Raw genomic sequence first — 13,331 nt, 5'->3', positions numbered from 1 at the left:
ACTGAAATAAATCCCATTGAAAATCTGTCTGGGATAGGATATCTTCCTCATTCCACTGGTGCAAAAACACCCTAAGGATGTATACATGCATACATTACATTAATATTGTATTTTTGTCTCCCCCTCTTTAATTGCTCCTTGTTTTCACAGAATCATACAATGGTTTGAGTTGGAAGGGACCTTAAAGATCATCTAGTTCCAAACCTGCCTCCTACAGGCAGGGACACCTTACACTAGGTCAGATTGCTCCTTGTCTCATCCAGCCTGGCCTTGAACTGTTTCAGGGAGGGAGCATCCACAACCTCCCTTTTGTGAAACACTGTCACATATTTTTTTCATGAAGCTAATTTACTGTCAAATCCACAGGTTGAGCTAGGTTTTGGGAAATAATTTCAAGAACAAAGGCTATGGGAAAACTAATAGAAATCAGATACAAACAATCCAGATTCGTGTGATAAAACATCCAGCCACACTGCAGTGATAAATCTCTTCAACTCAGTGTACAGTTACACATGGTTGATCAAGAATTAATATAAAAATGTAAAATCAAGGGTAAAGTTTCCCTGTTTTCAAGCTATTTTAATTCATTTACTGATATTTGCCAGAGCTTTGACTTCTAAATATCTAATTTCTGACTGTTAATGAAATTTGGGTATTTTGAAAAAAAGGAGAGGGGGGTAAAGAAAGGTTCCCAATGTATTCTGAATCTACAAACCAGGAAGTGGAATTATCCAAGAGAAAAGGTTGCTCTTTTGATTTGACCTTGCTTGTCGTTATTTGCAGTGGATGAAAGTGATACGGAACAGAACTAAACGGGAGGATTACCTCTTAAAAAGATTCTAATTTAGGAATCAGAAGAATAAATTTCAGGAACTTTGAGATCAAAAGGAAAATGTAAGCAATGTATGATTTTATGATGATTTTAGGATTACACTACTCATACTTAGTCCACACTGACCTCTACAGTACTGCTGCCCATCTTTCCGTGTAGTCTAAGTGCTGCACTTCTTTTTCTTTAATGAAAATTTCACTTTTCTGATTTCAGAGCATGCTAGAATCTATCCAACATGTATTTTTGGCACAGCCTTCAAAGTACTCACAATTTGGAGTTACCCAGATGTTTTACTGATGTACTCACTGCTTCATATTACGCACTCTAACTGAAAATATTGAAGACAGTCAAGAGTACAGATGCCCTGAAGGAAGCCATCTGAAAAGGGCCTTTCTGGTTGACAGCAAATAACTGGTAACAGAGCTCTGAATGCGGTTTTCAACAAGTTGCACAACCATTCCATTCTGCATTTCTCTAGCTTCTAATTGTTATTGGTTGGATTCGGTGATCCTGAGGGTCTTTTGCAACCTGAATGTTTCCATGAGTCTGTGATTTATTGCACATGGGAGACTGTCATGTGGGACTGGACACAACGTCCTCCAAAAGTCAAGAGAATACTATCTGTGCTGTTTGCCGCCTACTTTATTGCCTAACCTCCAGCCCACTGCCTCGTGAAGGAAAGAAATCAGATTATCAAGAACAAATAATAGTAAATCAATTCTGGTTTGGTTGTTCCTTATCACCTTATTACTCTCCATGTGATCAGTGACAAGAAAATAGTAATATAGATAACAGGTACTTTATGAATTTGCAATGTGATGGAAATCAGCTACACTGGTAAACTGCTGGTGGAGCCCTGAGCAGGCATGGCTGGTAACAGACTGAGGCTCTCCAGCCTGGAACAGCAAGCCCCCAAACTTCAATCCCCATCCTAGACAGACTTTGCTTCACATACTTCCTTTTCAAAAGTGTCACAAACAAGATTCAGCTCCTGACCTTACTCTGGTAATTATTTTCCCCTCACTTATTTGCTACCAATGCCACCAGCGGCCAGGCAGGTGTCTCCCAGACTGTGATACCATCTGGCACCATTCAAGTTCAGCTCACTGCGCTCCCATTTGTGGCCTTGCAACCACCCACAACCCTAGACTAGTGCCATTAGACCAAACACTGACAAACCCAATAAACTCCCAGCACCACTCAGAGTAAGGCTCAAGGTGCCATTGTCCTACCAGGCAAAGTTAATACTGGAGAGAGCTACTGATGACAGGTAAACTGCTATCAGCTGGACAGATTTATACACAGGACCGCACCACAAGGCACTGCTCATAAAATATCACCATCTCACTGAAGCAATCCATGTCTTTGCCACGTTTACTATCATAAATGTATTCATTACAAACTTTAGGTTATCACATTGCCTGTAGCCTGTAAATTCCAACAGGATTCTAATATGTACCTCCTGAAATGGGTAATTCTGTGCAAAAGTATTCTGCAACTCAAATTACAATGAACGCATCTGTTAATTTAGCTAATCGGCTATTAACTACCTACAAAACAGGGAATAAGAACTGTGGCCTGACTATCTTATGTGTGAAAAAAGTAGCAACACTGATGCTTTTTTGATAGCACATCTCATTATAAATAGGTTAACATAAAGTAATTTCAGCAGTATGTGTATGGCCATTGTTGTGGTACAGATTGATAATACACGAGGTAATACAGCTAAAGGATGGCTGTTTGAAATGTTTCTGTAGATGCAATGTTAATAGGCAATACCAAAATTCACCCTTTCATCTTGCTTAGTATGGAATATGTGTTAACTTAGTCACTAATTTATCACAAATGATATTTGTAATCACAGTTCTGCCTATATTTTATGTAAGATTGTACTGGAACCATCACTGCATTTAGACACAGTCATAAAAGGTAACAGATTGTTGCAATTTTTGCTCTCATAGTGATAACTTCTTGATCAGTCTAAGACTGGTGGTGTCTGCAATACCCCATAGCTATCAGGAAGCTCCAGAGCAAGAGCCAGAAACCTGCAATGAAGGAGACAGGAATCTTAAATTGCTTGAGTCTGGTGCTGCCTGCATTCTGCTCTTTCACTGTCAGTTCATACATCAACTTTTCAACTGAAACCGACCGTATTTAACACCAACCATCTTAGGAAAGTCCACGTGGTGTGAATTTACAACTTGGTTAAAGAAGGAAAGAAATACATCATACACGGTCTGATAGTAGAGCATACCAAAAGGAATACTCTACTGAGATGCCCAGTGAGGCTCTCCAGCATCGATCCACCCCATGACCTTAGGTAAGCCACAGAGACTGCACTTCGCCAGAGCAGAGTAGTTTCTCATTACTGCATTGGTAGGTTTGTTTTTGCTCTCCTGTTCATAAACTAATAAATTATTCTCTAAGAATATTTGCTGCTCTGTGTCACAGCATTTCTGTATTTTTGTGATGGGGAGCTGCAGCTCTGAGGTAGACAATCTTATTCTGAGGTGGGGAGAGATAGCACTAAATCCCCTAAGTGAATCAGTTATGAAGTGGCATGAGCAGGAGAAGTAAGATGTGACATATTCTGTTACTGCAGCTTCTCCTTGCTTTTGGAAAGTATCTACTGTTTTCATACCCATGTTATTGGTGTACTTCCAAGACTAGTTTTTGAAGCAGTCTTGTCTTTAACGTGCATTTACTTTATCAATGGCTTTTGAAGCAGTCTTCAAAGACACTTGCTTAAAACAGGCTTTCCATCCACTAATTAAGCTGTAATGATCCCTTGTAACGAGCAACATATTTTTTTCCCCAAAATGTAAATGTCTAAGGTGGCTGCTCATGTCAGCTCTGATGGGAGAGGTCATTTCTGAAGGATCTTCCATCACAAACATCAGAGAACAGTAAAGTCAATGAAGAGCATCTGAAAGCAGAAGCAATTTTCTCAGTCTTGACACCTTCTAGTAAATTAGTCACTTGTCGAGGAAAATGACAGCTATATAGCAGTAGAAAAGCTTGTAAAGCTCTTCATTTACTGTTAGAAATGTTGTCTATGTCACTGTCAAGCAACAGTAACATCCCCACCCTGTTTTACTCTGGTGTGCCCTACCTCAAGGGCTTTTTGCAACTCACGTCTTAATAAAATTTAAATAACAACTGTATTTCTTAGTTTTAAACCTCACTATTCTCTTACCTGCCTGATTGTTTCCTGAATGAATTAGCTGACATACAAAATGAAAGGCTACTGCAATTAGTGCAATATCATTCCAAGATAAAGTCACGAAACCTGCAGCTCAAGCAGCTCTCATCTCTTTGCCTATTCTGCCTATTACTCACAGGCAAATTCTAATACCTTCTGCATGTTACATAGCACGTTTATGTGCAATTTCAGTGAAAACACCCCAGGAACAAGATCTGTAAGTATCTATCTCAGAATCTACCCTAGAGAAAGAATGGTGTTTGAAAGTCATTTCAGATTTAATTTTGCCTCAGTCATCCTTCTAAATAGGCACCCATAAACATACACTTCATTTCTTCAGAAATAATTTATAAGAATTCAATGTCCTCATATAATTGGCTAGACATGACAGTTACTGAAAACTGAAATCCTCTTATTTACATGACAGTCGGTATATGGACAGCCAAAGGAAAAAAGCATTCTAAAAATGGATGCTCTAAGGAGCAGCAAGACTTATTATCTTCAGTGGTAAAAGGGTAATTGCTGTTACATGGAAAAAAAACCAGAAATTGGACAAATTCATATAAATACTCTTCGGAGAATAAGCACTTACTGGCTAAAGATGCTGACACAATGTGCAAGCCAATTACTGTGTGGAGTGGCGGTGATACCTCGAATGCAAACTCATTTGTAGGATGCCTGAATATTGCAGGAATGTACCTACCTGTAGCACCTGGTGTTCTTCCAGCGATGGCACAGATGCCACTGAAACGACTCACAGAATCTTAAAATATAATTTAGAACAGAAGGGACCTCTGAAGATGCAATGCCTGCATTGAGCAGGAGTGACCTCAAAGTTAGAAAAGGCTGCTCAAGACCTTATTCTATTGAGTTTTCAGTATCTCCAAGGGAACTACACTCTCTCCAAGCAAGCTGAGAATTTCTATCCCTGTGACAGTTACCTTCTGTTATTTCACTGTGCACCTCTGGGAAGAGTGTGGCTCCCTTGTCTCTGTGAATCTCACTGTCATTTAGACACTTATCCAAGCTGAACAAGCCCAAATCCCCAGCCACAGCTCACACATTGTTTCAAACATATCTCCAAAGACCCCCTTCATGATGAAGAATTAAAGGACCAGTAGTCCTACAGTGTCACATTCTACAAGCAAACATCATCCTTGGCTAAACAGCTACTCCCCAACAATACAGTGACAGAGTATCTCTTCTCATACGCTAACTGCTCTTGATGAGTGCAAGCAGCAGAAAGGTGAGGTATTAACACCACCTTTATGGATGTCTCCCTTACTAAACACTTCTACAGATAAGATACAGAATCACTGAAAATCCAGCAGCTCATTTTTCAGAAGCAATATGGCCAGCCAGCAGCTTGGTTTCAGCTGCCTTGTCCACGAAGATCACTCCTGTTGTTGGTAGGAAATATCTCGAAAATCATCCTCCATGCGTTTCATCTGAGAAGTCATTTTCCTGAAACCACACTCATCCTCTGTAATATCTAGCAGACTAATTCTGTCACTACATGAAAACCAAAGCTGCTACAAAACCCACAGTTAATTACAGAAAGTGAATGCGGCATTGAAGCAAATTTTGAGTTAAACCCATGAGACTGTGAGATTCTTTCCCCGTGATTATCCTAGAACAGCACATAGCTTATGTAATTGTTGGAAGACTCTCCACAGAGTAAAAATAAGCATGATATACTCTTCTAGCATACTTCAAATTCTGTCAGGGTAAGATTAATACAAATTCCTGCACCTGCTGGAGTATAAAGATTATCATCCCTCTGCACCAAGACTGAGGAATACGTTTTAGGACATCTCAATTTGCAGAGCTCTCTTTGAAAATCTTGTGGAAAGGCTTGTGGTCAAAGCCCAGTTAAAGGTATTTACTCCTCTGAGCTTTAGTTTAAACCACATTTCTTCTTCCAGATACAGCCCACATACTGTCAGGGCTTTTCTTTCTTTTCCTTTGTTTCCAGATTATGTAAGAAATTCACTTAATCTTTAAAGAATACTTTCTGTCCTTGTGAAGAAGTAAATTATTATGTCAAGTTTCTTCAGTTAGCATACCTGTATAGTAGTTGTTCTTTGTTGTTTGGTTGTTTGGTTGTTTGTTTTTTTCTTCAATAAAAATAACTTTCTTTATTTAGAATAAACCAAACCAGGTTGGAAGAGACCTTCAAGATCATCATGTCCAACCCATCAACCAATCCAACCCACCTAAACAACTAACCCATGGCACCAAGTACCCCATCAAGTCTCCTCCTGAACACCTCCAATGACGGCGACCCCACCACCTCCTTGGGCAGCCTATTCCAATGGGCAATCACTCTTTCTGTAAAGAACTTCTTCCTAACATCCAACCTGAACCTCCCCTGGCGCAGCCTGAGACTGTGTCCTCTTGTTCTGGTACTGGCTGCCTGGGAGAAGAGACCATCATCCGCCTGTCTACAACCTCCCTTCAGGTAGTTGTAGAGAGCAATAAGGTCACCCCTGAGTCTCCTCTTCTCCAGGCTAAGCAACCCCAGCTCCCTCAGCCTCTCCTCATAGGGCTTGTGTTCCAAACCCCTCACCAACTTTCTTGCTCTTCTCTGGACTCGTTCCAGCAAGTCAACATCCTTCCTAAACTGAGGGGCCCAGAACTGGACACAGGACTCGAGGTGTGGCCTAACCAGTGCAGTATACAGGGGCAGAATGACCTCCCTGCTCCTGCTGGCCACACTGTTCCTGATGCAGGCCAGGATGCCATTGGTCCTCTTGGCTGCCTGGGCACACTGCAGGCTCATGTTCAGCCTACCATCGACCAGTACCCCCAGGTCCCAGTCTGCCTGGCTGCTCTCCAGCCACTCTGACCCCAGCCTGTAGCTCTGCATGGGGTTGTTGTGGCCAATGTGCAGAACCCGGCACTTGGATGTGTTCAATCTCATGCCCTTGGACTCTGCCCATCTGTCCAGCCTGTCGAGGTCCCTCTGCAGAGCCTCTCTACCCTCCAGCAGATCAACTCTTGCCCCCAGCTTGGTGTCGTCAGCAAATTTACTGATGATGGACTCAATGCCCTCATCCAGATCATCAATAAAGATGTTAAAGAGGATGGGGCCCAGCACTGATCCTTGGGGCACACCACTAGTGACTGGCCGCCAGCTGGATGTGGCACCATTTACCACCACTTTCTGGGCTCGGCCATCCAGCCAGGTCCTAACCCAGGTCAGAGTGCTGCTGTCCAAGCCATGGGCTGACAGCTTGGCCAGGAGTTTGCTATGGGAGACGGTGTCAAAGGTGTCAAATGCCTTGATGAGGTCCAGGTACACTACATCCACAGGCCTCCCCACATCCACCAGGTGGGTCACTTGATCATAGAAGGAGATCAGGTTGGTCAGGCAGGACCTGCCCTTCCTAAATCAATGCTGGCTAGGCCTGATCCCTTGGCCATTCTGTAAGTGCTGTGTGATTGCACTCAGGATGACCTGTTCCATGATCTTGCCTGGCACTGAGGTCAGGCTGACAGGCCTGTAATTCCCTGGCTCATCCAACTGGCCCTTCTTATGGATGGGCACCACGTTGGCCAGCTTCCAGTCCTCTGGGACCTCGCCAGTGAGCCAGGACTGCTGGAAAATTATGGAGAGTGGCTTGGCCAGCTCATCTGACAGCTCTCTCAGCACCCTAGGATGAATCCCATCTGGTCCCATGGACTTGTGGGGATCCAAGCTGCTAAGGAGAGTTCCAACTACCGCCTCATGGAACATAGGGAAACTGTGCAGCTCCCTGCCTCCTTCTGCCAGCTCTGCAGGCCAGCTGTCAGGAAGACGTTCTGTCCTGCTAGTAAAAATTGAGGCAAAGAAGGTGTTAAGTATCTCTGCCTTTTCCTCATCCCTTGATACAACATTTCCCTCCATGTCAACCAAGGAGTGGAGGTTGTCCTTTCCCTTCCTCTTGCTATTAATATATTTATAGAAGGACTTTTTGTTGTCCTTCACAGTAGAGGCCAGTTTAAGCTCCAAATGTGCTTTTGCCTCCCTAATTTTCTTCCTATATGATTTGGCAACATCCTTAAACATTCCGTGGGTTGCCTCACCTCTCTTCCAAAGATGATACACCCTCTTTTTTTCCCTCAGTTCCATTAAAAGTTCTTTAACCATCCAGGCTGGCCGTCTGCCCCGGCAGCTCATCTTCTGGCACATTGGCACAGCCTGTCCCTGAGCCTTCAACAATTCTTCATTGAAGTAGGTCCAGCTCTCCGGGACTCCTTTATTTTTAAGGGCTTTATCCCAAGGAACCCTCTGAATTAGTTCCTTGAGTAACCTGAAGTCTGCCCTCTGGAAGTCCAGAGTGGAGGTCTTCTTGCCACCCCTCTTAGCTTGACCAAAAACTGAGAATTCAATTATCTCGTGGTCACTGGACCCCAAACACCACCACATCACTCACCAGCCCTTCCCTGTTGGTGAAGAGGAGGTAAATCATAGCCTTGCCCCTGGTAGGCTCTTGCAGCACCTGGGATAAGAAGCTGTCCTCCATGCATTCTAAGAACCTCCTGGACTGTCTCCTCTCTGCTGTGTTGAGTTCCCAGCAGATGTCAGGCAGGTTGAAGTTGCCCATGAGAACAAGGTCTGGAGATCTTGAGACAGCCCTAAGCTGCCTATAGAGTGCTTCATCAACATCTTCCTCCTGGTTGGGTGGTCTATAACAGACTCCAACCAGGGTGTCTGCCCTGCTGGTCTTCCCTCTAATTCTTACCCATAAGCATTCAACCCGATTTTCCCTAATCTCCAACTCAATGGTATCTAGTGCCTTCCTGATGTACAGGGCCACCCCTCCACCCTTGCCTGTCTCTCCTGAAGAGCTTGTAGCCATCAATTGCAGCACTCCAGTCATGTGTTCTGTTAAAGGTTTCATCAGGTTTTTCCTGAGACTGATAACAGCCAAATCTCCACAATCTCTGCAGGACCACTACAGACTGATCACATACTCTGAACAGTGAAATTCTTCTCCACACTTCTGTTCAGACAATATCATCACTGTATTTTCCAAGTGCTTAATCACAGGAAGGCCAAGAGCCAAAAGCCTTTATCCATGCTGAACTTCTCCAACAGTCTTAACGAAAATCACACCTCAGGCAAACTATTAGTAAAATATAAAATCATGAGGAGATTATCTTTTCCATTTTTAGCACCAAGAATGGATTACTTCATAGAGGCCTAGACAATCATAGAATGAATAGATAATTCTTCTGCTTCATCCTTAAGGAGAAGTGCAGGTTACTGCACAAAGCCCCTCCTATACTCCAAGTACATTATCACATTACTGGTACTTTAAATTTCAGCACAGCAGCAAAACTAGACAATGGGGCCATTTCCCAAAACACTGTAAGTGCTTCATTAGCTTTGTCTCCAAAGTAGCTGCTGTAAAAGAGTAAAGATCCTACTTAAATATGGCACACTGACACCTTCAATATTTGGAGGCTCAATGGAGAAAGCTCACCCCTTGACTGCAAACCGTGTCCACATGCCTCATTGTGTCCCGGCACACCTTGTCTCACCGAAGCTGGCACCAGCACACAGTGACTCCAGCGGTGGGTCTTCCACCTGCAGGGGGAAAAAACTTGACCATTAAGCAGTCAAAACTGGAAAAGAGTTAACATGCCCAAGCAATAAACTTCACCTATGAATGAAGATATACTGCAGAGACTTCAGGACAAATTGAGTCCAGAAAGTTCTGAAATAAGCCTTGTAAAGCGAAATTCGGATGCAAGGCTGCCCTTCTGCAAAATTAATTTCCCTTTCTCATTTTTGTAGGGCATGGTTCAAAGTTACACAAAACACATGGGAAAAATGTTCAGTAGGCATGAATTCAGGCTCTCCTCCTGCAATCCTGTTCTCATACAACTGGTGGTGTTCCCAGGCTGCTTCCTATGCTAGGAAGCGTGCCAGCCAAGAATACAGGAAAGAGGCTCTCTACAGCTCTATGTGGTATGGTGTCAGGCACAGCTGGGTGGTGTTATTTCTGCTTTGGTACCACCTTCGGCTCCCCACTCTGATCTGAGACCACGTCCTACAGGATGTGCAGGCTGGAGATTTCTATGCAAAGATATAATACTTTTCTGTTTACTAATATTGTATAACAGATGGGTCACAGAATTTTAATGAAGAGTGGTGTGTAATTGCCCCATTGTACTATTTGTCTAATCAGAGTTTCTTTAAGTGCCTGTTATTCACTGGAGCAAGAGCATCAAGGGAAAAGACAAGAGTTTCTGCAATAAGCACACAATTATTAAGGCAGTTGAGGGCTTGTGGGTCCCCAAATAGCTTACACTGATTTTTAGAAACATTTGAGGGGGTAGTTCCCAGTAGCAGCTTCCTCAAGGAAGGAAGTTACCATTTCTAAGAGCTGTGTCTATTGCTGCTTGCTCTCCTGATGCCAAATTTACTGAAATCTCCAATTTTAACTCAATTAAAACAATTTTAATATGTTTGCATATTTTGCAAGGTGCAGTGGTCATTTATAACTCTGCATCTTCCAGTGTTATGTTGTTTTCTGGTGGAAATTCTGCAGGGGAGCGACACAAGAGTCATTTCTGGAGAACTGGATACCCACTAGCAAGAGACTGATTCCAAGCTAACACCTTTTACCTATACACTGGACAGATGGGAATGTCTTCACACTCTCTTTCCTCATACAAGGTGTCTGGGCAGGCCTGTCCCCCATTGGCAGCATCTTGAATGATAATCCTGTACCTGGACTGCTTAACTGCAGTGGCATTGCCTGTGAAATAAAGACAAAAATTGCTTTCCAGACACAGCTGGTACCTGGAGTTAGAGGTCTAGCCATTTAGGTTGAACACATACTTTGCGTTTCATTTTTCTGTTTTGAAGCTATGAGCACTCTGGCACCACCCAAAAGGAAGGAACAGCATGTTGGACCAAAAGTTACTGTTACTTGCTTTAAAATTCCCAGTAGCTCAGCAGAGCAGCACCTGGAAGGCTGATAAATGAACAGCCTAAGAGATGCACCAGAAAATGTCTATTTAGCAGAAGATCAAATCAGACAAGAAAATAAGTATGAGCAAATACTTAAACAACTGAACAGGAGAAAGTATAAAAAACTGGAAAATGAACTGTCATAACAGAAGACATTGTCTCTGAAAACACATTCTGGTGGTCTCAGCTTGCTACCAGTAACCCATCTTTATGAGCTGAGAAATTACAGATGATAACTTCCTGATAGGAAAACCATTGCAACCAACAGAGGCTAACACTCCACTTAACCTGAGCCAACATGAGATCAATCCATCTAGAAACACAGCTCACAAAATCTACAGCACAGAAGGCAGCACAAAAAACCCAGAAATCAGATTTATTTCTATATCTCAAGGGCTAAACCAAACACAATCCTTGGCTCCATAAGTGGTAAGTACAAACCTAGAGCTGGTTTAACCACTCTGCATGGCACCTGCAGGGACTGTTCAGTCTGGAGAAGAGAAGGCTCTCAGGAGACCTTATTGTGGCCTTCCAGTATCTGAAGGGGGCTACAAGAAAGCCGGGGAGGGACTTTCTAGGGTGTCGGGCTGGGGGGAATAGATCCAAGCTAGAGGAGGGGAGATTTAGATTAGACATTAGGAAGAAGGTCTTAACGATAAGGGTGGTGAGACACTGGAACAGGTTGCCCAGGGAGGTGGTGGAAGTCCCATCCCTGGATGTTTTGAATGCCAGGCTGGATGTGGCTCTGGGCAACCTGATCTAGTGGAGAATGTCCCTGCCCATTGCAGGGCAGGGGGGGTGGAAGGGGTTGGAATTAGATGGTCCTTGGGGTCTCTTCCAACCCTGCCAACTCTGTGATTAGTACATCTGTGAATACAGTTATTCACAGGTGCTAGAAAAATGAAAAGAAACCTCAGCAGAACTCCATTCCAGACCAGGAAAACCTCTTTTAACAGTGGATTTCATCAAATGTGTCCAAAAGAAGAAAGAGGTGTGCAAATTAGAAGTATTATTTTTCCAGCTCAAGATAAGGCCAAAGCTGCAGTAAGAAGATTACAGTGAATTAGAGTAGAAGGAAAACACAAAACATCACACTATGAACACAAAGTGCAAGTACAGATCCAGTAGAAAAGGTTGGCTCTAAAAAATATGAAGTTATGAAGTTATACCAGTCTTCACTCACACATGTGCTATCACTGTGAGATCACTGCAAAGGGACTTTGGACCTAGCTGCAGGTCGCTCACCCCAGCTTCTACCCTGAGGCAAGAGAAGTGCATTTAGGGTGATCCTCTTGCTTCTTTAACAGCTGCTACCTGACACAGCTCTACAGCTTCCTATAGTCTCCATTCAGATACCTGATTTAGTACTTGCAAAGCCTCAGAGAGCACGTTACTTAAAATCTATCCCAAGTCATCACTACTGCAAATTAAGATAAACCTTTATTTTATATATACTTTTTAAAAATCTTGTGTCCACAATATGTCAAAATAAGAGTTAATCCCTACCATCTGATCTATAATCTTTATGGAATTTCAAGAGCTTGTATCCACTTTAAGTTTCCCCCTCTTTAAACACACCCAGTTTTTCATAGGCCCTAACCTATGAACCTCTTGTTCACTTCCTTACGATACTATGCCCAAGGAATGCCACCTGTAGCCTCACCAGCACACAGCACAGTAACACCTTTGGTGTTTCACATACAACTCACCCATGGGCTTGACAAGCCTCATATGAGTTTCAACATTTCAAGTTGCTGACTTTCATTCATTTTGTAGTGTTTTGTGTCTCCAGACATGCCCTTTTCTTCCCATTTTGTTTTTGTGCAATTTTTCCTTCCCAAGTCAAATTTTGGGGAAGTTCTTAATTACTTCAATATCATTTCATATATTGTGTATCATGTTTGCTACCTCTTCCAGGTCTGCACCGTTCACTAATGGTGGTATTCAAGAGTGCAAGCTGTTCAGCAAACATCCCACAGAACCAGGCCAAGAATTTTCTGTAGAACTCTTCTTGGTTCGTATGTTCCAGTTTGATTGTGAACACTACACATCTATCAGCCAAATGACTGGAAGCATCAATGCAGAGAAGGATGTGGGAGTCCTGATGGACAAGCTGACCATGAGGCAATAATGTGCCTTTGCAGCAAAGAAGGGCCACAGCTTCTTGGACTGCATTAGGAAGGCTATGACCAGCAGGTTAAGGGAGGTAATCCTTTCCCTTTACTCAACAATGGTGAGACAACTAAGTGCCATGTCCATTTCTAGGGTCCCCAAGAGACAAAGAATATGGGTACACTGGAGTGAGCCCAATAAATGGCCACAAACACTGT

The 13,331-nt window shown here is 43.0% G+C and overlaps 1 protein-coding gene across 1 annotated transcript in view; it reads right to left on the bottom strand.

The window, feature by feature from the left end:
• THSD7B (thrombospondin type 1 domain containing 7B) overlaps window positions 1–13,331 on the bottom strand; it is a 304,792-nt gene that overhangs the window by 147,948 nt on the left and 143,513 nt on the right. The window contains exons 11-12 of the mRNA XM_068139154.1: window positions 10,654–10,786; window positions 9,506–9,609 (exon numbers count right to left, since the gene is read on the bottom strand). Of these exons, the coding sequence (XP_067995255.1) occupies window positions 9,506–9,609; window positions 10,654–10,786 (237 nt within the window). The remainder of the gene's footprint in view (window positions 1–9,505; window positions 9,610–10,653; window positions 10,787–13,331) is intronic.

The sequence above is a fragment of the Melanerpes formicivorus genome, unplaced genomic scaffold (assembly GCF_026170545.1).
Source record: "Melanerpes formicivorus ecotype bairdi unplaced genomic scaffold, bMelFor1.0.p_v2 SCAF_5, whole genome shotgun sequence".
Classification (NCBI taxonomy): Eukaryota; Metazoa; Chordata; class Aves; order Piciformes; family Picidae; genus Melanerpes; species Melanerpes formicivorus.
Note: the sequence above shows the minus strand (reverse complement) of the source record. Positions and strands in the feature narration are given on the sequence as shown.